General features: G+C 40.5%; 2 protein-coding genes across 2 annotated transcripts in view; one reads left to right on the forward strand and one right to left on the reverse strand.

Annotated features, from left to right (window-relative positions):
• Positions 1-16886, forward strand: part of LOC109912879 (coiled-coil domain-containing protein 110) — a 30233-nt gene extending 13347 nt beyond the window's left edge. Inside the window, exons 4-7 of the mRNA XM_020512322.2 lie at positions 4847-6980; positions 11768-11888; positions 13841-14027; positions 16866-16886. Of these exons, the coding sequence (XP_020367911.2) occupies positions 4847-6980; positions 11768-11888; positions 13841-14027; positions 16866-16886 (2463 nt within the window). The remainder of the gene's footprint in view (positions 1-4846; positions 6981-11767; positions 11889-13840; positions 14028-16865) is intronic.
• A 5827-nt stretch (positions 16887-22713) lies between these two features.
• c3h4orf47 (chromosome 3 C4orf47 homolog) overlaps positions 22714-26777 on the reverse strand; it is a 30097-nt gene continuing 26033 nt past the window's right edge. Inside the window, exon 7 of the mRNA XM_020512321.2 lies at positions 22714-22966. Coding sequence (XP_020367910.1) covers positions 22915-22966 — 52 coding nt within the window. The 3' untranslated portion in view covers positions 22714-22914. The remainder of the gene's footprint in view (positions 22967-26777) is intronic.

Below are 26777 nucleotides of genomic sequence, written 5' to 3' on the forward strand. Positions count from 1 at the left end.
TTGTCAGGCTTATGTCAACAGCCACACTGTAATACCTAGCACTGATTTTTTTTTAAACTCCACATGTGTTTTATAAAGGCATTAAGCCTAACAAAGTTGATTCCCTTGATGATTTTGACAGCTCATTGGCAACTTTGCCAATTAATTGATAGCTTGAAATCTCTTTGACAGGTTGATTATTCTTTGACAACATTGATAGTTCTTTGACAGCCTAACAGTTCTTTTACAGCTTGACAGTTCTTTCCAAAGGACACTTGGTCTTTCCCAAAAGAATTCCTTCCCACTGACAAACAGTATCTTACTTCCAACAAAGGGCAGCTTACCTCCTTTGAAAGGTCTCTCAGGACCAGTTCCAGAGAGGTAGCTTACCATTCTAAAGGAGTAAATTTCATAACCAAGAAAATACACAAACAATAGACCTGCAATGAACTATTCTGTTTTGTGTAGATTAGGTTCCATATGAGAGGGATGCCAAAACAAGACTTGACTGGAGGAACATAGAACATAGAACATGGAACATGAAAGGTTATCGTTTAAATAGCAATCTGCTTCTGTGAATTGTACCTGCCTCTCCATGGTGGCATATATTTCAGCCACAGTGTAGATTTGCAATGGACCCGATAAATAATCATGTTTCATATCATACAACAACATGATTCAAAGCAATTGAAACTTTTGGCATTTAACAATGCAAAGGTGCCAATGATTTATTATTTTCTGCCTCCCAAATAGGAATAAGTTTTATCCCATCGAACTTTTAAAAATGCTTAAATAATTTCTCTTTTCCTTTCTCTCTGTATTTTGGGTTGTTTCAATCCCTGGCATTTAAACAAAACCTACCACCACTCCTACATCCTCTAACCTTCCAACCAAACAAAGTTAACAATTAAGACATCCCAACAGGCATCAATACTCTCCTGACTGCAGGGTCATTCAATTTAAGTTTTGACAGTTCCAACACATCACAGAGGCGGGGGATGGGGGGGTGAAATAAGGCGGGAATGTGATGGATTTTATGCAGTTGAAAGTAGGGAGGGATATGGGTGCAGAAGCGATTAAATGACAGAGATGTCATGGAGCAAAAATCAAAGGGAATGATAATGGTTGTAGTAAAGAAACAAAGTATTTGTCTACAGCAAATGTGAATGGCAGATGATGAACAGTTTGGTATGAAAGCAAGGTGGTGAATTAAAATGGCAAGCAACCAGAAGCTGGGGATCATGTTTGTAGATTGATTCCTTACCATTTTAATTCACCCACCTCTCTGCTGTGTTTACATTTTTGTCCTCAGTTTGCTGCAGTGTGCACTCTACAGCTTTCTGGATTCAATGTTGAGTTTAAAGTTTCAGACTATGGGCTCTCTCTCTTATTTTGATCCTTTTTATCATGTGCTAGTCTGAATTTCATTTACAGGTTTTATTTTTCTTTCAGATGGGGCAATATTAATCTGCCTTTCACATCCACCCTGGATAAATTGGACTTTTTTTAATCTCTATGATTCTATTTATAATCCTTTTTAGCTTTGATTGCTTTTTGATTACAAGTAAAATTAAGTACAATCCTTGTGAAAGCTTGTTTGCAGATAAGTGAGTGGTTTATTTTCCCATTAGTTATTTTAATTCCTGAAAGCTCAATGACAACTTGCACTTATTTGGTGATTTTAACACAGTGAAATATCCTCAGATGCTACATGGGAAAACAATGAGACAAAAATTGTTACAAGCCAAAGAGGAGTGATTATGATAGGTGACAAAACAATCAGTCAAAGATGTAGGTTTTAGGTAGTCTATTTAAAGGAGATGGAGAGTTAGCATTGCTGTAGCCATAGTTTAGGTAAAAGAAAAGTTGCCATTGTCCTACTGGATCATATGACTGCTCCCTTGTTAGACAGATGGAGGGAAATCTGGTGATGGTTTAACCTGAGGGTCACTGTGCGTCAGACAAGGGGAGAGGTGGGAAGGAAGGAGCAACCTGAGCCAGTGTGGGAAATGAACTCTGCATTGCAAACCAGCCATCCAGCCAATTGACCCAGTGAACAATTCCCCATCCCCCACAACTGAACTAACCAATGGGTCAGGTACATCACTAATATGGTATGGGAGGAAAAAGTTACTCAGCAGGGACATCAAACAACTCACAAAATTGTTTGCTAGTAGCTGCATTCGGCATTCATTCTATGGAGCAGATTACTGAAGTGATGTGATATTGCTGAATCATCTCAGTTTTACAAACATGAACATTCATCGATTATAAAAAGATACTGTGCATGAAGACACACTTTCATCACAGAGTAATCTTATAAGTATTTAACAGGGACTGCAGATGGAGAATGACCAAGTTTGTTACATGTGGATTTGTGTAATATTACAAAAAGATTCTTGATTAGCATAATGTATATGAAACTTAATATTAGATAAAGAGACTCCACAATATAATAGAGATACTGAGGCAGCACATTCCTGCATTTTAGCCTCCATTGGTTGTTACCTGGAAGGTGCAAAAGAGCAGAAGGTGAGATTTCTCATTTGGGACTTATGGGATTAGAGAACAACATCCCAGGATCCTAAGAAAGTTGGTTTGTAAATTTATTCACATTCAAGAGGTGATTTCTATACTGTCTGAGGAATAGAATTTGCTGAACATCAGAGAAGTCAATTCTGTAGCTGGGTAGAGGTAAAATGAGCACATCGTATTTGAAGTTATGAATAAGTGGAGAGACCACAGGAGAAAGGAGCCAGAATTTAAGGACATTAAACATTCTCTATTTTTGTAATTTAATTGTAAGACAAGGGGACAGCTTGGTCTCAAACGTAGATTACTGAGTATTTACTATAATCAAACCATACAAAGTATTAAGTGACATTGATATGGTTAATCTAGAACATAATGTCAAAGGCATCAGACCAAGGCAAAAACTGATGAAAAGGGTGTTTAGCTTAGGTGGCAGGAGGAATTTGTTTGCTAAAGTAGGGTAATGGATTAGCAACCTTTTGCTCATTCAAGAGTCAGCTGTGACACAATGGCTAGTCAAGGTCACATTTCTTCCGATGTATGAACTAGAATAGTGCCTTCATCTGTAAATGTTATGTCCATGGTGTTTAAAAAAAGTCCTTACATTAACTGCTTTGTACTTCAGGTTCAGTCTGAAATAAATGAGATATTTAACAGAAGGGAATTGGATGCAAGCAGCCATCAGTTCAGGCCATTTCAGCGGTCTCCCATCTGTAATCATGAAGATGCTCAGCTGTTAAAGGTGCAGTGTTTACACAAAATTTCAATAACAATTTCTTTGGTAATTGGACAGAATTCTGTTAAATTTGTAACTCTGCGCAATGGCCTTCTGTAATTGATAATCTCTTCCTCTAAGACAATCACTGACCGTGCCACACATAGCTCAATTTTTTTCCTCATTTCATCTCCTAATTCTAAGACAATCGATAATAGTTGGGTAAAACCTCCATGTGAAACTTTCACCCTTTAGTACCTTACCCAAAATAGCTATTAATAATGTGCTACCCCAATGAGGGATACTTATCTGAAGGCCATCAAAGTTCAGTTAAGTCTTAGACAAAAGTAAAATGCTCCTGATGCTGGAATTCTGTAATAAAAATACAAAATGCTGGAAATTTTCAGCAGGTCAAGCAGCATCTGTAGAGAGAGAAAAACAGAGCTAACAAGTCACATTTTCCCATCTTGAGGCATGACTGATGCCTCCAGGACTGCCTTGTCTCCTTGTAAGTGGTAGGTTCCCCATCTTCTTGTCACCATGCCTTCGGCCATGACAGCCAATGGATGGAGTGCATATTCAGCAGGCCCTAAGGATGCTGGACCTGGCTCTGCATAACAGTGCCCAACCTGTCCATGGCGACAGTCAGAAGATTGCATGCTTGAGGCATCTGGGCCCTCATAGTGTCGCTGCAGCCTCTGGACAATGAGGGACGTTGTCCCCAAGAAGCCATTTTTGTTGGCTGCTCCTGTTCCTCCCTGTGCAATCAGAAAAAGTCCTTGATTGCTGACTCCACAGGACCTTCTGTCCTACCTGGGGAAGAGCAGGGTCCTGGTCTTTGGCTGTTCTCCACGTGCCAGCAGACTGGGATCTGTCTTCCTCAGCCAACTGTGGACATGAAACGGTGAGGTACACATCAATTTTGTTTTAGCTGAGGAAATGCCTTCTGGTGGAGCAGTCTATTCTCTGCAGCGGCAGTTGTGATGATACTGTGGCTTTAAATACTGTGCATTTTGTCCTTTTTTTTATGAAGAAAGGTTAAGACAGAGGTAATGTGCAGTCTGCTCAAGGCCAACAAAGTAAACAGCTTGTGAGGTCTTTTGTTCTTTTTTAAAGTTGGAACAATAGAAGCAGCATGAATGGGTGGGGTCAAGCTCCCACAGAACCGGGAATTTTAGTTTTAGCTTTCTGCACCTTTTGACTATTGTTGAAAAAAGACACATTTAGTCCAAGCAGGCAGTTCCTTGAACAATCTGAGTCAGCCTGTCAGGTTTAAAATTTAAACAAAGCATGGTAGTTAACTGTCAATTATTATTAGTTGGTGCATTGCCCGTGACAATGCCTCTACAATCAACGCTCATGCAATTTAAATGCTGTTTTACTGCTTGCTTTGGTATTCTTGAGAATTGTACTGATGAGTGCTAGAAGAAAGGTTTTGACAAGCCTTTTCTCAGCAATACTTAATGTTCTATACCAGCAATAGGTTACCTAAATCTTATTTTCTAAAAACAACACTGTAGTTTAATAATCAGAAGGCTATTTATCCATAATTTTCTGATTTTATTTAAAAATAAGTGCTGCTGTGCATTACCTCAGTGATTTTGCTTTACTATATTTTAGGGCTGGAACAGTCTAGGAATTTCTCCTCAGGATTCCAATATAGAATCTTGTACATCTGCTGATAAGACTGATCTGATGGATGAACCTCATGTCAATAAGATGAATGAAGGCTTAATTCAAAATGACAGCTCACTTCTCCACTCTTCAGAAGGTAGTTTGGTGTCTCTGATGCCAGTAAGCTTACTTAAAGAACACCCATTAGAAAACAAAACCCTTCAGCACACAAGCGATCAAATTGAATATAAAACATCTTTTCCAGTTTGTGGTTTAGGTTTCCCATGCCATCCTGCAGCACTGTCGTCTAAATCAAACTTAAATTCCTCTCCTACTAAAAAAGCTGTAAGTGGTCACATTAGAAGTGAGGTACATTTGCTGCAATATAATGATGAAAGTCGGACAATATTAGAGAAAATTTGCATTGCCGGTGAACAGATGAGGCTGCAACCGGAAAGGTCACAGAATTGGGAGCTGATCCTTGATTGTGAACTTAAGCGCCTTCAAAATGTTGCTCAGCTTACAGGTAAAGTAACTGCTGAAAGGTCTACCCAAACCCCTCAAGAAATATCTGTTTGTCTTAGAAGTCTAAATCTGGAAATCAAAGTAGACAATAAAGAGAAGACCTTAGAACTGGAAACTCTAGTGACGAGGTTACAGAATGCTATGGCGGGTTGCAATGTAGATCTTCACAGGCAACTGGACAAAGAAAGTGATTTCAATGGCCCACACCATTGGAACCACTGGACCAAAACTGGAAATAACTCAGTGATTTATGACAACCAAAAGGAAGAAAGAATGAATGAATATATTTCTCATCAGGAAAAACCTGAGAGTATTTCAAGTCATGAGTCAACTTTAGAAAGGGCCAACCACGTTTGTCATATGGCGAAACAAAAGGGTTACTCTAATAGGATGGTAGAGGAAAAGATGGATGATGTTAGTGCTGCTGCAGATGGAAATGCCTCCTGGCTTCCCTTATCAGAATATCGCAATCGTATATTAAATGGATTGAAGTTAAAGGATGAGAAATCAGATGTTCAGTCAGCAGCTGGCAAACTCACAGCAACTTTTGATTCTGTCCTGCAGGAAAACGCAGAATGTAAATGCTTAGTTTCTAAGTTGGAAGAAGAAAAAAGAACACTTCAGGCTCAATTTAATGAAATGGAGGTGAAAAGGAAGATTTGCATTGAAGAGCTCAACTCATTACTTAGGAGGCATGAGGATCTCCAGAAACAAAACCAAGAACTTGAAGCAGAAAGACAGCAACTAATCACTGAAAAGGAAAGCTTTATAAGATTGGTAGATAAGATGATGGAGGAAAAAGAAGATTTACTTTCTGTCATTGGAGCAAAAGAAACAGTTCTGCAGTTAGAGAAGACAAAGGAAGCGGTACAGGCTGTTAATGCAAATGCATTGCAGTTTGAGAATCTGCAAATGAATCAAAGTATTAATGAATTACAGAAAGAGATAACGTTCTTGAGAAATGAGCTGGAAAAGGCTAGTTGTGAAATGCAATGTACGAAAGCAAAGTATGCGGTCATGAGGTCAAAGAATCTGATGCTTTTCCAACTTGTACAGGAAGTCAAGAACAAGAATTACAAACTGGAAAAGTCTTTGCAAAATTCTGTTACTGCAAGCAAGTGCCTGAAGGAAGATGTCGAAGTAAAAATAGAGAAGTCAACTATGAAGGAGGGATCCCTGAATGAGATGGATCAAGAGTATCATGGGAAGAACTTGACTGAAAGTTGCTCAAGTGATCTGGTCAAGAAATGTGAAATGATGTCAAAGGTTGTGGAGATACTTACTGAGGAGAATCAGGTTCTCAACCAGGATCTTGAGAAATACATAAAAGCCAACTTAAAACTGGAGTGCATTGTGAGAATGCTGAATGAAGAATGGCGGCTGTGGGGAAAACATGCATGGAGCACGGAGCAAGAAATGAATTTCTTACATCCAGAAATGAGGAAAGTACGTTCATCTTATCTAAGCGATGTTAACAATGCTATTCAGTTTTCTCACCAAAGGGAGGAAGATGAGATGCCAGATAATCAGCTCAATCTTTCAGACATATCCTTAAATGTAACAGATCTTTCAATTAGTGATGGTTCCAGGATGGCATTATGCAGCAGTCCAAAAGGTACGACACAAGCAAAATCATTAAATTTTATCAGCATTTTCTTAATTTTATCCATATAGAATAAAAAGGCAGATTTATAGACAGTGATTTTATACTGATTGCACAGCGTGCTAAATGCCTACAATAGTCCAGTACGCCACAGATTCATATTTGTCATTCTTACATTTTTAAAGAAAATTAGACAATAATTGAAAATTGACAATTAACTAAATTTAGATGCTGCACAGTGGACAATGTTTAGTGCCTTTTGACTTAAGTGAATTGAAGAGAAATGATTTTATTCTAGCAACTTTGTTCTTGCTTTTTGATCTTAAACTACTTAAAGAATAACTTGGAACAAACAACATAGGTGGAACTAGGATGAAGTTTCTGCACAGAGATTATGAGGATCTAGTGGCTAAATTAAGAAGCAGAAAAACAAAGGTTATAACCTCTGGATTATTAACTGAACTGAGTGCAAAATGACACAGTGTACTTAAAATTAGAGAGAGGATCACTTGTCTCAAAGTCTGGTGTGGTACAAGTGGGTTCCCATCAGTGGGTCACTGGCACCAGTGCGGGGGAAAATGGATGCTGTAACATTGGACAAGACATTACATTGGACAGGTAATGTATTGGCATGGATAGAGGATTGGTTGACCAGTAGAAAGCAAAGAGTAGGGGTAAATGGGTGTTTTTCTGGTTGGCGGTCAGTGGCTAGTGGTGTGCCTCAGGGATCAGTGTTGGGACCGCAATTGTTTACAATTTACATCGATGATTTGGAGTTGGGGACTGAGTGTGGTGTGTCAAAATTTGCAGATGACACTAAGGTGAGTGGTAGAGCAAAGTGTGCAGAAGAGACTGAAAGTCTGCAGAGGGATATAGATAGTTTAAGCAAAGTGGGCAAAGGTCTGGCAGATGGAGTACAATGTTGACAAGTGTGAGGTCATCCATTTTGGTAGGAATAACAGCAAAATGGACTATGTTTTAAATGGTAAAAAATTGCAGCACGCTGCTGTGCAGAGGGACTTGGGTGTCCTTGTGCATGAATTGCTAAAAGTAGGATTGCAGGTGCAGCAGGCAATTAAAAAGGCAAATGGAATTTTGTCTGCCATTGCTAGAGGGATGGAGTTAAGTGATGTAAAGTTGGTGGATTTGGTAATAATGTTAATCAAGAATGGCATTTGTGCAATAGTTAGAATGATTCAGGGAATCGTGATGCAGAATCAGTTTGGATAGAGAGGAGATATAGGGAAAAAAATCATTAGAGGAATGGTTTACAGGCTCCTTAAGAGTCGCCATAATGTGGGACAAAGTATATAAGAAGAAATATTAGACATATTGTAGTAACCTTGATGAGCGGTTCATTGAACTTATAATTTCCTAGAGAAGCATATTTTGAAACTGACCAGATAGTGGATTATATTAGTTTTGGTATTGCATAATATGACTGGATTCATTAATGACCACAGGGTCAAGTGCCTCTTGGTAGCAGCAACCACAATATGATTAAATTTTGCATCTAGTTTGAAAAGAAGTAAGGGTCTAAGGCTAGTATTTTAAACCTAAATAAAGGCAACTATATGGGAATGTAGCTGACCTAGCTAATGTGAACTGGCATACTAGAGCTGGGAATAGCTCAACAGAGACACACAGTGGCAGACAGCTAAGGGGACATTTCAAAATTCTCATAATAAATACGTTCTTCACAATAAAGAAAAATTCTGAAGGGAGGATGTGTCATCTGTGATTGATGAAAAAAGAAAAGGTTAGAGGAAATATCAAACTTGAGGAAAAGCATATAACTGCACAAAGATAACTGATCAGGATGTGAGGAATAGCAGAGAACGTAATAACAGAAAGCAAAGGATTATGCAGAATTTTAAAAGGAGAAGGTAAACCGAGTGTTGGTCCTTCAGAGAGTAGAAATGAGGAGTTAATAATCAATAATAAGGAAATGGAAGATGAAATGCAGAGTTATTTTCTGAATCACAAAATTCCAGAATTGTTATGGCGCAGAGTGAGGCACTTGGTCAATTGTACATGCCCTGGTTCTATTCCCTAGTGCCAATCTCCTGCTTTTTCCTTATATCCCTGCATACCTTTTCTATCTAAAAAATTATCCGATATATCCTGAGATAACAAGGTGTACAGCTGGATGAACACAGCAGGCCAAGCAGCATCATAGGAGCAGGAAGGCTCACGTTTCGGGCCTAGACCCTTCATCAGAAATGGGGGAGGGGAAGGGGGTTCTGAAATAAATAGGGAGAGAGGGGGAGGCGGATAGAAGATGGATAGAGGAGAAGATAGGTGGAGAGGAAACAGACAGGTCAAAGAGGCAGGGATGGAGCCAGTAAAGGTGAGTGTAGGTGGGGAGTTTGGGAGGAGATAGGTCAGTCCAGGGAGGACGGACAGGTCAAGGGGGCGGGATGAGGTTAGTAGGTAGGAGATGGGGGTGCGGTTTGAGGTGGGAGGAGGGGATAGGTGGGAGGAAGAACAGGTTAGGGAGGTGGGGACGAGCTGGGCTGGTTTTGGGATGCAGTAGGGGGAGGGGAGATTTTGAAGCTTGTGAAATCCACATTGATACCATTGGGCTGCAGCGTTCCCAAGCGGAATATGAGTTGCTGTTCCTGCAACCTTCGGGTGGCATCGTTGTCGCACTGCAGGAAGCCCAGGATGGACATGTCATCTGAGGAATGGGAGGAGGAGTTGAAATGGTTCGTGACTGGGAGGTGCAGTTGTTTATTGCGAACCGAGCGTAGGTGTTCTGCAAAACGGTCCCCAAGCCTCCGCTTGGTTTCCCCGATGTAGAGGAGGCCACAACGGGTACAGCAGATGCAGTATACCACATTAGCAGATGTGCAGGTGAACATCTGCTTGATGTGGAAAGTCTTCTTGGGGCCTGGGATGGAGGTGAGGGATGAGGTGTGGGGGCAGGTGTAGCACTTCCTGCGGTTGCAGGGAAAAGTGCCGGATGTGGTGGGGCTGGAGGGGAGTGTGGAGCGGACAAGGGAGTCACGGAGAGAGTGGTCTCTCTGGAAAGCAGATAAGGGTGGGGAGGGAAAAATGTCTTTGGTGGTGGGGTCGGATTGCAGATGGCAGAAGTGTCGGAGGATGATGCGTTGGATCTGGAGGTTGGTGGGGTGGTACGTGAGGACGAGGGGGATTCTTTTTTGGTTGTTATTGCGGGGACGGGGTGTGAGGGATGATTTGCGGGAAATGCGGGAGACACGGTGGAGGGCGTTCTCGACCACTGAGAGGGGAAGTTGCGGTCCTTGAAAAACGAGGACGTCCGAGATGTATGGGAGTGGAATGCCTCATCCTGGGAGCAGATGCGGCGGAGGCGAAGGAATTGGGAATAGGGGATGGCATTTTTGCAGGAAGCTGGGTGGGAGAAGGTGTATTCTAGGTAGCTGTGGGAGTCGGTGGGCTTGAAATGGATATCGGCTTCTAGGTGGTTGCCCAAGATGGAGACAGAGAGGTCCAGGAAGGTGAGAGAGGTATTAGAGATGGTCCAGGTGAACTTAAGGTCGGGGTGGAAGATGTTGGTGAAGTGGATGAACTGTTCAAGCTCCTCGTGGGAGCATGAGGCGGCACCGATACATTCATCAATGTAACGGAGGAAGAGGTGGGGTTTAGGGCCAGTGTAGGTACGGAAGAGGGATTGTTCCACCTAACCTAACTACTCACAAAGTGAAAACCAATCAGGAAAGTCAGCATGGTTTTGTCAAAGGCAAATCATGATGAAACAATTTATTGGAGCTCTTTGAAGGAATAACACATGCTGGGGATAAAGGGCAGCTTGTAGATATACTGTACTATTCTTAGACTTCCAGAAGCCATTTGATAAGATAAATGTCAAAGGTTATTCTGGAAAATAAAAGCTCAGGATGTGAGGGAAACATATCGTTATAGATAGAAGATTAGCTGACTGGTAGAACACAGACACTATGCATAAATGGCTCATTGTGTGGATGTGATTTTAATCTTCCTGCCAAAGTGAGCAACTTAGATTTTTCCACATTATACTCCATCTGCCATATTTTGCCCACTCATTTAAACAAATTATAATGATCTGCATCCTTATGGCCTCTACACAACATAACTTCCTACCTATCTATATGTCATTCACAAATTTAGCTACCAGAACTTCACTTCCCTAATCTAAGTCATTAATGTAAATGATGTAAAAGTCTGAGGCAAAGCACAGTTGCCTACAGGACTCCACATGTCACATCCTGCCAATTAAAATAAAAGGCACACTCTTTGTTTTCTGCCAGTCAGCCAAACTACTATCCACACCAGTATGTGATGCTCTATACCACGAGCTCCTAGTTGTGCAATAAATGTTTGTGTGCTTCTCTGTGAAATGGCCTACTCCTGTGATCATTCATATGTTTCTATTTTAAACTCTCATGGCAAACATTGTATTTAATCTCTTCCTGTCAAATATTCAAACCTTCAGTGGACAGGCATCTCCAATTCTGAATCATGTCAGATCTATCCTGCTCTTAACAACTGAGCTGTGTGATGGTAATCCTCTGAAAACATAACCAGTCAATAGAAAGAGTCCACAGTCATGAGAGATAGCAAATTTGAAAAACACAGAAGAAGAGGTTAAAAAGTAACATGCAAGCTAGTAATTTGTTAGTCATCTGTGAACCAATCAGATTTTGATATCTATATCATCAGAATCCCTAAAATAAATTATAATCCATTGATCACTTTCAATCTAAAAAGTGGACCTGGATATTTTAGGGAATTTTCAGTACTACATTTAATTATTTCTTCTGTCTATTATTCTGCAGTTCAAAGCAATATTGATGAGACTGGACGAAAATTTGAGGAACTGCATGAGGAACAAAAATACAGAAACACAATCCAGCAAGATGGGACAGTCTCACCACACAGCACAGCAACCACAGACTGGTGAGAGAACTGAGTTTCAAAACATTAGCTTATCATCACTGCAGGATGACACAAACTTCTTAAGATGCACAGAGACCAATAGAAACTAACAACGATAGACATGGGTCAGTAAAAATATACATAAACAAAGAATTGCTTAGGCTTTCCACATGGGCAAGGAACGTATGTGGGTGATAACTAGGCTGCTATTTGAATCACCGGAAATTTGACAGAACTGAATTATCAGAAAAGACTAGTTTTGAATTCACTGCAATTTGTTTCCAGCCTAGACTGCAATTATGTTTGAAACCATTGGAATGCTGTGAAAGTCCTTGAGAGTTTACAGAATGTAAATGGGGACGGACAAGTTTTAGTTCCAAGATTAGATTGGAGAAGTCGGTTTGGAGCAAAGGAGACTCAAGGGATGTTTAATAAAGGTGTGAGACAACAAGGTGCAGGGCTGGATGAAACAGCAGGCCAAGCAGCATCATAGGAGCAGAGGATGCTGCTTGGCCTGCTGTGTTCATCCAGCCCTGCACCTTGTTGTCTCGGATTCTCCAGCATCTGCAGTTCCTACTATCTCTGATTTAATAAAGGTGTACAAGATTATGTCAGGCTTAGATAAAGGACTAAGTGACATGAATTTAAGGCTTCAGGCAGGAAATACAGGGGCATGTTCAGGAAGAATTGTTTTACACAGTTAATGGTAAGGATCTGGAACTCATTGTACACATGTGGTGGAAGCAGAAACAATCAATGTTTATAAAAGGACATTAGATAAGAACTTGAAGGAAATACATTTGCAAGGCTACAGGAATCAAGTTGGAGAGAGGGACTGACTGGATTACTCTATGAGGAGCTGGCACTGACTTGATGGGCCAAACTTGATACACAGTACATAACCTTACATTTATGACTCCACTTATTTATATCAGGCTAGTGGTCCAATTTTAACTTGGCTAAATCGGGCACTAGCAAAGCAGAAATCACCAGAGAATTGGGCCAGGAGCTTAAAATGACCATTGCAATGGCTGTAGCTATTTTGAAATGGCAATTGCTAGATGGCTGGATCACTCACCGTGAACCTTACAATATCCAGCCGGTGTGCCATGAAATACCCTGATTATCATTTCAGATAGATTTGAGCAGTGATACTAGTCGTGGAGCACAAGAGGCTCCAAAATGTTACATTCTTAAAATTATTTTTGTGGACCCAATAGCGTAGCAGTAACTTCACTGAGCCTACGGCAGCCACTAAGGTCGCTACCTTGAGTTCATTCTGCTGCACTGCTAAGTTGCCATTACACTTTCATTTACCTTGCCAGGCAGTCTTTGGTCTAACCAAAACCTGAAAACATCAGAAAAGCCAGCAGGTCCAAGAATATTCATGGACAGCGAACAAAGTCAATGCTTCAGGTTAGTGATCTTCGACATAAGGTCATAGACCTGAAGCATTAATTCTTGCTTCTCTCCCCAGGCACTGCTAGGCCTAATGAGAGTTTCAAGCATTCCCTGTTCTTGATGCAGATTTTCAGCACCTACAGTTTTCTGCTCTTTGGACAGCTTTTAGGTTTCCAGCCATTGTGTTCGCCCAAATTTAGAATATTACACGGAGCACCCATTATTCACTTGCAATCATTGGCATCAGTTATAATGTCCTTCCTGTACAAATAAGTGAATTGATGCCTTATTTAGAACAGACATTTGGAAATTAAATTAACTGTTGCTGGAGAGATACAGGCCAAGCGCAGGCAGGTGGGACTAGTTTAGTTTGGAATTATGATCGGCATGGACTGGTTGAACCATGTTGTATGACTCTATGACTCAATGACTAATGTGAATAAGTATTCATATTTAGGAACATTATGTTTAAAAATAAATTATAGATCAGTTTTATAAGTATCATCACATGGCTTGAAAGTTCAATGGCAAATAACCAGACAGTTTTCTAATGGTATATTCCTTAACTTTAGGAAAACATGGAACACTGTTGGCGGATCAGGGGATGCATCACAAATAATGAAAGATCCAAACTTACCTTTACTCTGTATCAAGCAGCATTATCATGGATTCGATGGGAAAAGCGCTTCCCCTCTTTTAGAAAAGGAAAATAATTGGAGGTCCCAGAATTTGGAGTGTGGTTTAGATGAGAAGCTGAAGGTAATTTGTTAATTCCTAGTGGTTGTGAGAGAACTGGGTGATTATCCTTACTTTTTTGTACTGGGTTTAATCTTGGGAAACAGAGTTTTAGATCTGAAACGTTCAACTCAATGCTGAGTGCAGAAAACTGTAAGCTGCTGTTCCTGAAGCTATTGTTGAGCTTCACTGGAACGGTTCATCAGGCCAAGAACAGAGATGTCAGGGTGAGAGGTAACTTATTAATTAACGTGACAGACCATTAGAAGCTCAAGGTCATTCTTATGGACAGAATGAATGTGCTCCATAAAGCAGTCATTAAATCTATATTTGGTCTCCCCAGTGTAGCTGAGACCACATTGTGAGCATTGAATACAGTAAGCTAAAATGAAAGAAATCCAATTGAAGTGCTGCTTCGCCTGGAAGGAATATATAAGGGCAGATATTACATCTCCTGCGTTTTCATGAAAAAGAGCCGTGAGAAGGGGTTGGTCTGATTAAGATGTGGATCAGGGTGTGCAATATGCAAAGGGATGGGCAGGAGAAATGGTGGTATCACACTGGAAGTGGCAGAGGTGACAAGATATGTTCCGTTGAACATGGAGGCTGGTGCAGTGGAAAATGAAGGCAAGGGAATCTCTATCATGGTGCTGGGGAGGGTGAAGCAGTGACAGCAGAAATGTGGGAAAAAGATTAAAATGGAGACTCGGAATGTCACCATTTTAATGCACTCTGTATTTTTCACAGCATATGTTTATTTTTATTACTGAACGAATAATTTACTTCAATTTTACTCATCTCTGTACCTTGAAAACATGTTTTGTTGTTATTTCAGTCCATTGATTTTGTTTTTGTCAAAGTTTAGTAATATTTTGGTTTCAGTTTTAGGACCTAATCAAAGAGTTTTAGGTTTTTTGATTTACACAGCATTGTTTCAAGAAAGCAGCTTACCATCAACTTCTCTGGGGCAACTAGTGACAGTAATAAATGCTGACCCACACAATGACACCAATATCCCATGAACAATTAAATTATTACATAGGCCTACATTAGATACATAGCATAGAAATGGGTCATTTGGCCAACTAACTCTATGCTGGTGTTTAATCCTTCTTCTGCCTTTCCTCACCTAAATTCAAAATTGTAACTCTCAGTTCTCTTATTTCTCATTTTCTAATCTAGCCTCTCCTTAAATCCATTTACACTTTTGCTTCAACTGCTTTATGTGGTATGAAGTGTCACTATTTTTCTTCTATATTTATATTTTGCTCCTTCCACATATGTTTCATTCAACAGCATTTCCAACTGCTTTCAAAAGTGCTGACAAGCAATGTTATGAAATGACAAACTGTTTGGCCAATTCAATTTTCACAATTATTTCTAAAAATTCCGAGCTATTCAAGTTCTCAGCAGCATTTTCAATTGCCCTCGCAAATTCCATTCCCACGTGGCATCTCAATGTCCTGAAATCTCTAGGATGCACTATTACTTTCAAAGTGAGGGTGGGAAAGGAGTGGTAATGGGAATTATTTTGCTTAAATTCCTTGAGAAGCTTGTTATTTGGTCTGAGGGCGACAGAGGGTAATTTTCAAATCAAAGTTGCCAGACCCAAACAATTTGCCACACCTTAGTGACAATGCCAGTGTCAGTTTCAGGAAAGGGAGTATTGAGGTTTTAATTGGGAAAACATTTTGCTACCAGGGATTTTTGGGTGATAGCAGGCACTGTATATTCTCGTTGGCTGTTTGGTCACTTCTCTACACAGTGAGTCCAAGAGCCCTTCAATGACCTGCACTCATTCAAGTGAAAGACAGGCCTAACTATGGCTGCCATATGCCTCAGATGTTATGTGATACAGGCAGTCCCTACCATCCAGTGTGGTCAATGCCATCGACTATGAAAAAGCTCACCACAAACCCAATTATAGCATGCACAGTTAAAGGTAGCATCATGTGAGCAAAGTGGATGTTTGGGGATGCAGAAATTACCTCAGTGTTAATGTTGATTAATAAAATGCAATTCACACAACTGCAATAACTTTATTCCTCAACTTATTTTTGTTTTAAGTGAAAAATCACTTTGAAAGAGCCTCATTTCAGCTTTGATCCTCTCTCTTTCTTGTTTCTCGTCACCCCCTCTAAATAGCATTGGCTCCTGACTAGGATAGGATTCCAACTATATTTTGTACAGCCTAACATTATGTTACTGAAGTATTAGAGCTGCACTGAAATTTATAAATATAAACCTATCACTGGAGTTACTTCACATATATTGATCCTTAACTGTAATCTGTTGGGTTAAATTGTGAGGTCATCATAATACCACAAGGAGCTCTCAGTAATTTGTTATAAAGCTCAGTATGTGTTAGTCATTAGAGGGTCTTGAGGTGGTGTCCTTCCCTATACCTGGGCCAGAAGGTCTGGGTACAAGTCTTAACTATCCTGGAGCTGTGTTGTTAATATGTCTGAGCAGAGTGATTAACATAACTGCACTAGTCCAGAGGAATCTAAAGTTTATATATAAATTATTTTGGAAATATACACCTTCTATGAATGAAATAAATCCACTTATTCCGTTTTAGTTTTCCAGTATCTTCGCATTCTTGCAATAACTCGCTCACAATCACCTTGGCAGCTGTTGTTATTTGTTGAAAGGTACTTGTTTGCATTTATAGTAATCTTACATGCACAACAATAGATTACGTTATATTGGAAATCCCTGAGATCCTATACTGTTACTTGAAAAGGGTGCCAGCTGCTGGGTGTTAAGGAAAGTGAATAAAATATGCCAAGGTTGTTTCAATAATACCGTTAAATGCCCTTGTGTTTTGTTTTCTAATTACTTTTTGTTATTGCATTGTAGACTCCAGATCCTCAAAGCTAAACAAAGAATAAGGGAGAAGTTCTGATCAGTCTGTGCAAAATTCCTGAAGAACAGAAACGTGTGTTGACTATGGGCCAACTGAGCACAAATAATGGCATCATGTGCAATATTCTTTTTTTATTTAAATACTGCATGTAGCCCCATACTTTATTTGTTGCAGAAATAAATCCCAGCAGTCTCATTTATTGAATGTTGAATGTGCAAGCAGAAGCAAGGTGTACTTGTTGGAAAACATACTTCGAAAATTTAACATTCAGCACTATTACAATAAACATTTTATATTTCAAACATGAGAAATGAAAAAAATTGCTTTAGAAATTATGCTACATTTCAGAACGTGGGTGCTTGCCAGTTTTTAAGGAACCTTTCTAAACAAAAGGAAATCTTCTTCAACATACCAAAGGAGTGGAAAAATAGTTAGAAAGGACAATTCCAGGTATCATGCATACTTGCATAGAAGACAAGTTTTTGAAACAAGTTTTAGTGGGGAAATGTAGATCAGGTCATATATGTGTAATATCCCTGAGGGTTTGAAATCCATACCATCTCTACCTGGACTTCAAGAAGGCCTTTGATAAGGTGCCACACAGGAGGCTGCTGAGTAAGATAAGAGCCCATGGTGTTAGAGGCAAGGTGCTAGCATGGATAGAAGATTGGCTGTCTGGCAGAAAGCAGAGAGTAGAGATAAAGGGGTCTTTCTTGGGATGGCAGCCGGTGATGAGTGGTGTTCCGCAAGGGTCAGTGCTGGGACCACAACTCTTCACTTTGTACATTAATGATCTAGATGAAGGAACTGTGGGCATTCTGGCTAAGTTTGCAGACGATTACAAAGATAGGTGGAGGGACAGGTAGTATTGAGGAGGTGGCGAGGCTGCAGAAGGACTTGGACAGCTTAGGAGAGTGGGCAAAGAAGTGGCAGATGGAGTACAACGTGGGAACGTGTGAGGTCATGCACTTTGGTAAGAAGAATAAAAGCATGGACTATTTTCTAAATGGGGAGAAAATTCAGAAGTCTAAAGTGCAAAGAGACTTGGGAGTTCCAGTCCAGGATTCTCTCAAAGTAAACTTGCAGGTTGAGTCAGTAGTCAGGAAGGCAAATGCAATGTTGGCATTTATTTTGAGAGGACTTGAATATAAAAGCAGAAATGTACTGCTGAGGCTTTATAAGGCTCTGGTCAGGCCACATTTGGAGTATTGTGTGCAGTTTTGGGCCTCATATCTCAGGAAGGATGTACTGGCCCTGGAGTAGGTTCAGAGAAGGTTCAAGAGAATGGTCCCAGGAATGGAAAGCTTAACATATGAGGAACGTTTGAGGACTCTGGGACTATACTCATTGGAGTTTAGAAGGATGAGGGGGGATCTAATTGAAACTTTCAAAATACTGAATGGCCTGGACAAAGTGAATGTTGGGAAGATGCTTCCATTGGTAGGAGAGTCTAGGACCTGAGGGCACAGGCTTAGAGTAAAGGGAAGACATTTTAGAACGGAGATAAGAAGAAACTTCTTCAGCCAGAGAGTGGTGAATCTATGGAATTCACTGCCACAGAAGGCTGTGGAGGCCAGGTCATTGAGTACATTTAAGACTGAGATAGATAAGTTCTTGATTATGAAGGGGATCAAGGGTTACGGGGAGAAAGCAGGAGAATGGGGTTGAGGAACTTATCAGCTATGATTGAATGGCGGAGCAGACTTGATAGGCCAAATGGTCTAATTTCTGCTCCTATGTCTTATGGTCTTACCTGTTCTGGGGAGCCGACAGCACAGTCTCATTAGTTGCTGGCCTTGGTACTGAATTCAACAGGGAACTTAGAGTTGTAGAGACATACAGCATGGAAACAAACCTTTTGGTTCAAATAATCCCCGCTGGCCATGTTCCCAAACTAAACTGGTCCCACCTGTCTGCATTTGGCCCAAATCCTTACAAACCTTTCCTATTCATGAGATTATCAAACGTCTTTTAAATGGTGTAACTATACCTGCATCCACCACTTACTCTGGCAGTTTGTTCCATACACTAACCACTCACTGTGTAGAAAAGTTGCCCTTCGTATCCTTTTTAAATCTTTCTCCTCTCACCTAAAAAATATGTTCCCTAGTTTTGAATTCTCCCACCATAGGGAGAAGACCCTTTTTATTCACCTTGTCAATGCCCCTCATGATTTTATAAACCTCTATAACATCATCCCTCAGCCTCCAGTGAAAAAAGTCCCAGCTTATCCAGCCTATTTTTGTAACTCAAACCCTCCATTCCTGACAATACCTGGCAAATTTTTTTCTAAACCCTGTCCAGTTTAATAATATCCTTCCTATTACAGGGTGACCAGAACCATGCCCAGTACTCCAGAAGAGGCCTCATCAACGTACTGTACAACATCAACTTGACATCCCAACTCCTATACTCAAAAGTCTGAGCAATGAAGGCAAGCATGGTAAATGCCTTAACCGCCCTGTCTGCCTGTGACACAAATTTCAAAGAATTATGTATCCTGAACTCTTAGGTCGTTTTGTTCTACAACACTACTGTTACTTAAGCCATTTGCTTCTGATTGTTTAAATGAGAAAAGAGCAATTGCGAAACAGTCACGAGAAGGTTGCTGACAGTGAGCTTTCTAGATGATTGTCGACCATATTCAGGATGGGGTCCCTCTAACAACCAGGTTCTTCCTCCATACTGAAACTTCTATAGCTAATGCACCACCAGCCCCTCCCCCAATATGAAAATGTAAGAACATTAAAGCCAAAAGTCATGGGTTAACTGATACATATGATATGTGGGGATTGTCTTTTATATGAGATTCACTATTCGTTGAGTATATACAGTACAATAATATATTTTATGGTCAGGTATAACAGTGTACATAGAGACATTTAGTGTACATATAGTGTGACTAACAAAATTGTATTTCAATTCTTTGCTGGATTTACAATGCTACTAAACTTACTGCCAAGAGTAATTTTTTCCTCCAGTTGTAAAATTTAATTGCAATCTCACTTTTGACCTTGTATTTGCAATGATATATTTTAAAATTACTTTTTTAATTTCTGTTTTATGACAATAGACACTCTCACTGCAGTAGTTAGTTGATATTTCAGACAGACACTGAATCTAATTCTCCTAAATATTGCTGATCCAGACTCAAAATTATAACCACTACAGGATTTTCTTCTTTTTTACTGTAAATATTGCCAACTTTCTTGGTTTTCCACTTCCCAATTAAAAAAAAACACAAGCAATCATTTTCAATTTGCTTTGGGATGTAGTTTGACATTAAGGATACGATGTTCAAAATAGTTGGACAGTAAATTGTGACAGTTTCTATAAAAGGTTCCTAATCTACAATAAATGGAAAATATATGCTGGCTGTGCCCACATCCCAAGACAGAACTTTTTTTAAAGAAAACGTCAGCTTTATTCTCCAAGTGTAACTTGAAATTTCCTTTCTACTACAATGTAATAGTAAGAAAGAATATTGGCTTAGAAATCATGATGTGGAATTTGTATAGCTAGAGATAAGAAGCACCCAAAGGCAGAAAACATTGCTGAGGGTTATCCATAAGACCATAAGATATAAGAACAGAAAAAGGTCATTTGACCCATCGAATCTGCTCTGCCATTCAATCATGGCTGACATGTTTTTCAGCCCCGTTCTCCTGCCTACTCACTGCAACCCTGGATTCCCTTACCAATCAAGAGCCTATCTATCTCTGTCTTAAATACACTCAATGACTTTGCCTCCACTGCATTCTGTGGCAATGAGTTCCACAGATTCACCACCTTCTGACTGAAGAAATTCCTCCTCATCTCAATTCTAAACTGTTGTCCCTTCACTCTGAGGCTGCACCCTTGGGTCATGGTCTCTCCTACGAATGAAAACATCTTCTCCACATTCCTATAGATTGGACGGTAGCAAATGTAATCCCACTATTTAATAAGGCAAAGAGAGAAAAATAGAGATTTCCAGATTGGTTAGCCTAACATCAGTATTTGGGAAAATCCTGGAGTCTATTATAAAACAGGTGATTACAGAATATTTGGAGAGAATTGATGAGATTGAACAAGCCGGAATGGATTTAAGAAAGGCAAATCATGCTTGATAAATTTACTAGAGTTTTTGAGGATGTAACTAGTGGAATAGAAAACCTGTGGATGTGGTGCATTTGGATTTTCAGGCTTTTGATAAGGTCCCACTTAAGAAGTCAGTGGGCAAAAACAATGCAAGATTGTGAGTAATATATTGGCACAGATTGATTTTTATTTGACAGGCAGGCAACTGAGAATGGGAATTATTGGGTCTTATTCTGAGTGGCAGGCAGTGACTACTAGGGTATAGCAAGAATCAGTGCTTGGGCCCCAGCTATTCACAATATATACACATAATCTGGATGAGGGAACCAGATGCAAAATTTGCGAATTTGCTGATGTCACAAAACTGGGCGGAATGCAAGATGTGAGGAGGCGATTTAGACATGTGGAGTGAGTGGGCAAATACAGTGCAATATGGTTAAATGCCACCACATATACACTTTGGTGTAAAAACAGAAAGGCAGAGTATCATTTAAATGGTCTAAAAAAGATCTGAATTTTTCGCACACCAGTCAATGAATACATCAATTCCCTGATTGGGCAGACTAGAATCGGGGTCACAGTCTCAGATATATGGGGTCAGCCATTTAGAACTGAGAGGAGGAAGCATTTCTGCACTTAAACAGCAGTGAGCCTCTGGAACTGCCTATCACAGAAGGCTGTGAAGGCCAAGTCACTGAATGTATTCAAGAAAGGGTAGGTAAATTTTTAGATTTTAAAAGTGTCAAAGGGTATGGTGAGAAAGTGTGAATACATCATTGAGACAGAGGATCAGCTACGAACATACTGAATGGCAGAGTGGACTTGAACAGCTAAATGGTCTATTCCAGCTCCTAGTTTCCATGATTCCTCCATTTTGTCTGTGCAAACAGTGATGCTTTCATTAACAGCTTTTCCTTCTGCAAACCGATTGTCACCTCATTATCTACTGCTATTTCCTTTAAATGCAATAACATCAGCATACATAGATATTTTCTTTATTTTAATGTGTCAGTGGCATAAATAAACTTTTAGCCACCTACACTCGGAATATGCAAGGTAGTATCTGCTTGTCAGCTGATAATGGCACAGTGATGTCGTAATTTCAGTTTAACTACTTGTTTCCACACATTGGCCTACACTGAGGGCTGTTTTGTATGGGTCATTTTCTCTGAGAATCTCATGCAATCAATGCTTAATCCTCTGGGCTCTGTTGTTGGCCATTCAAGGGCAAGCTTGTCTAATGGGCAGTTAGCCACTTCAATCAATGGTTTGTGTGTCCCCTCCTGCACTTTCCCTAATTGCCTTTAACTGAGTGACTTGCTAGTTTATTTCAGAGGCAGTTAAAAGTCAGCCAACATCGCTCTGACTCTTCTCTCACAAATAGGTCAGACCAAGTTAAGGTCATTGGTGAACGAGATGGAATTTGTGATGGGATCTGAACTCTTGTTTCTAGATTATGGGTTTATACAGCTGGATTTCTAACTCAGCAACACAATCACCCTTTTGTTTCTGCTCCCTTATGAGTGATGCCCTTCCACACCATTAGGTATTCAGTCTTAATATGAGCAAAAGAGAATAACAATGGGGTAACAAGGTGTAGAGCTGGATGAACACAGCAGGCCAAGCAGCATCAGAGGAGCAGGAAAGCTGCCGTTTCAGACCTAGACCTATCTCAGAGAATAACAATGGCACTGATTTATGTTCTTATCTGAATGAACAGAGGAGGTACAAAGATGGTCAAAAAAAGGTTGTTTAGTTATAGCAGTACAGTATTTACAAAAGTAAAACAATAATTCCACCAAACTGGCTCATAATGAGAAATTTCCATCCTCCATTTTGTTACAAAGGGATTAATGAAATAGGACAGGAATTTTCTGTAGAGTACTTTCAGCATTCACTTGACTTGCAAGATGGCTTTACTATGGCTGAAAACTTTTACATTGCAAACTGTGTACCCTTTCATCAGTAAGCCATTACACGATTGACAGTCTTGTAGTTCATGTTGTTCACCACCCTGCAGAGAAAATGAATTAGAAATCTTTGTACTGTAAAGGCTCATACAAATTATATTTCTAGATAACATTTTTTTAAACCTGAGTCCTGAGAAAATAGCCATCTCGTTCTGATGGAACCACTTTGATTAGATTTAACCTTAAGTTTGGTAATCCCCAATTGAACCTAATCACCAAACATTATGCTTTATCCTGTACACTTCTTCCCAAGCCATTTTGGAAGATGCAAAAGAACAGCCGTTCTCTCCTATACATTTTCAACCTGTGCATATGTGTACTTCTCTGTCTGTAGTTCATTGAGGTTTATAGCAGAGACAGGTCATTTGACCCACCAGTTGGTTTTCTGCATGAATGGATTGTTCACGCAAACACGTGAATAAGGACCACTAGTGAGACACAGCATCTCAAACCCACTCTGCCACTCAGTAAGATCTGATAGCTCCACATTCCTGCTCTTTCCAAGACCTTTCTTGGGGATAGACACTCTCTTCTTTATCAAGAATCTATCTAACTTTCCCTTCAAAAGATACAATGACTTTGTTTTCACTGGCATGTAAGGAAGAAAGTTCCAAAGATTTATGACTTTCTATGAGGAATAAAATCTCCTTAATTCTGACTTCAGTAAGTGGCCCCTAATTTTGAAACAGCTGGATAGGTTCCAGCCAAAGTTCTAATACTTACAGCAAGGTAAAATTCACTCAAAGCAATGTTTTTATTAAAATATAAAGATTTTCAAGTGGAGAAATAGTGCAATGACCTCTAAAAAATAGAAAATGCACAACACTGATCCTCAATCTAAGGTGAAGTTGGTGAAGATTTTCTGGAATAGAGGTGGAGGGAGTGAGCGAGGTGGATATTGAACCTAATGTAGCAGTAGGTAAAAAGGGTGTTATTTCTGATTGATTCACCTTTCATGTTTGAATTTTGTCAAGCTCCCAGTCAAGAGCAATAGCAGTGTCAATCACTCTGCCAAGACAATATTTCTTTCCATGTTTTTGTCATTGTCAGTCACCCTTATTATCAATTTAATGGGTCTCCCATCAGCTTTGGTGTAAATGGAGCTTCTTTAGTTCTCTCCCTCTTCCTCCTCTTTATACCATCAGTTTAATGAATTCCTCTATACAGAGTTCTGTCTACTGAGACTGAAGCAATTCCTGGGATAATATGGTTAGGTCCTCAAATTCCTCCCCTCTAACCTGATTTTCCAGCTCAACAACCATGAGTACCTCAGCCTCACCATTGGGAACCCTGAGAAATCATTCACAGCCTTGGGCCAAACTGTGTGCCAAAAGGCACTGATAGTTAAATCTCACACTCTGTGTGAAACCTCAATAATGCCTCTCAATGTAAGGATGACGAAATCCTTCCAACAATCACAGACAGTGATTGGAAGATTTATTTTCTTGAGGTTGGGAATGTGGCTGAAATATCTACAGGTGTCAAAAGCTTTGAAGGTTACAATGACCTGTTGGGTCCATTGGCTGTATAAGTGAGGTCATATTTCGGTGTAAAGAGAAAACTTCAACTCTGGAGGCTATCTGTGAGGGGTGGTGGGGGGGGGGGGGGGGGGTTGGGTGTTGAGACCACAGATAAGAAAATAACCAGATCAGAAGCAGCGATGGTCTGAATTTCGTGGAATCCAACAATATATCTCCCTCCGGTCTGAAAAATAACAATTCAGCACCACTTTCTGTTTCCTGTCACCTTTGTTTCTATGCTGTCACTGTATTTTATTTCATGGTCTATAACTTTATGACACTTTATCAAACTCCTTTTTGACATCATTAACATCACATCAACATGATTACTCTCAAGAATCTTCCCTATTTCTTTGTCAAGACACTCAATCATGTCAGTCAAACAAAAATAAAAACAGGAAAAGCTGGAAATAGAAATGGGGGCATTGCTGGACAGTGAAGCATAGTTAAGGGGCTGTAGCCAATACACCTTCATTTGTTTCCTGGACACAAAATAGGATCAAATCCCCATCAGGCAGGTAGCTGTCTTGGTTTACAAGGCCTTCCATGTGAATATCCTTATTGCTTGGCAGCTCTTCAGTCTCTGAGGAGCCAGAGGGTGCAGTGTTGATTGTTGGGATTGCAGTTGGCCCAGGATGAAGAGTAGCCATGAAGGCTTCAGAGTGCAGCTAAGTTGGATGCCTTCTCAGGGGGCAGTCAGGTAGAGCCCAGCAAGAGGCGGTTGTTTTATAGAGCAAGAGGGTGGGGGTCGGGGATCATCCTAGCTGCTGGCAGAGCCCACCACAGGTGTGTGCCCAAGCAGGAGCTCAACTCCAGGCTACAGTAAGGCCGCTACGAGAGGCCGGACAGCCTGCCCCATGGTGTGACCCAACCCTACTGCTGGTACACTACCATAAGTGGCCACTTACAGGCCCCAAATGGTCCAGGGCAACACCAGATTTGATTAGGTAAACCAGAACAGTTCTTGAATCCGTACTTTTCTGTCCCATTAAATGCCTGCCTCCCAGTCTGTTCCTGTGCAGGGAGCACGGGCATTAAATTCCCTTCACAGTTCAAGGTTTGTGACCTTTATAGATCTGAAAATTTTGGTGAAAGTTTTTGGACCTGCCTGGAGCTTTTAGAAAAATGACCAGGGAGCTTAATTGTGTGAGAGGTAAAACTTCAATTTTCAGACAGAGAGTTAAATTAAGATCTCTGAATCTTTTAGGTGCGTCTGGTTTCCTGACACATTTTGTGTTCATTAGCATGTCATAAACACTCATTAATAGCTAACAGAATTATGTTCATGGGTGCAATCCTGTTAGCTAAAACTGGGAAACGTGTGTGCTTACAGACACTATGATATACATGAGGCATGAACCATAAACTTTCCCCTCCATTCCGGTGAGTACAAACATCTTTAAGTTACTTGGCTTCTTTATAGCCATTTCGTCTCTTTGCTTATGCATGAACAGTGGGAAGGCTGATCGCTCTCCATGCTGATCAGCCAGTGAGCAGTCTCAGTCATATGCAATCTGGCTCGTTGTTGCAAAACACTGGCAATGTTAGGGGTGAGGCCTGACTGGACTGCTAGAGCAAGGCAGCCACTCTGACTGATGCTAGACAACCTGAGTGCAGGGCAAGCAATCAAGGCTCAATTCAAAATTCCACTCAGGTAGCCTTCTATTTTGGTTGCTTCTTTGTTCCATTCAAGCCTTTGGTATCAAAGTTTTGGTGAAGAGCTAACAGATCCTAGGTCAGTAACTTGAAGATGAGTACACTGCTGAGTGTTGTACCTCCTTTTATGTTTACAGTGTGAGCCCTGGCAGGTGTATGGTGCCAGTAGTGGTGGCTGCAATGAAGTGACAGATATTGATTGCACATGAGGCATCCAATGAGAGATGCCACGCACTGGACCTCTTGTGTGATGGTCCTCTGCAGTGCCAACCTGCAATACTGGCCCATATTCTTAGGGGGAGGGGATCATTTAACCTCTTCTGACCTGGATTCACATTGTCTTGAGACACTCATGGTGCTGACTTCCATAATCACCTCTGTCTAGGATGTCTCCATCAGTCAGCTTGGCCTCTTGCTACCATCGCAAGGGAAACACAATCCCCATTGCTCTTGGATGGTTTACAGAAGGCTTCACTGAAGAGTGGTGCTGTTCATCACCAGGTCTCTGAAATCTCCAGGTCTTCACTCTCCCTTCCCCTTCAATTATCTCCCCACAAATTCACTCCTCCCATCTCTGATACCCTCACTCTCCCTTCCCCTTCAATTATCTCCCCACAAATTTGCTCCTCCCTTCTCCGATACCCTCACTCTCCCTACCCTTTCAGTTATCTCCCCACAA

Source organism: Rhincodon typus, chromosome 3 (assembly GCF_021869965.1).
Source record: "Rhincodon typus isolate 14 chromosome 3, sRhiTyp1.1, whole genome shotgun sequence".
Classification (NCBI taxonomy): Eukaryota; Metazoa; Chordata; class Chondrichthyes; order Orectolobiformes; family Rhincodontidae; genus Rhincodon; species Rhincodon typus.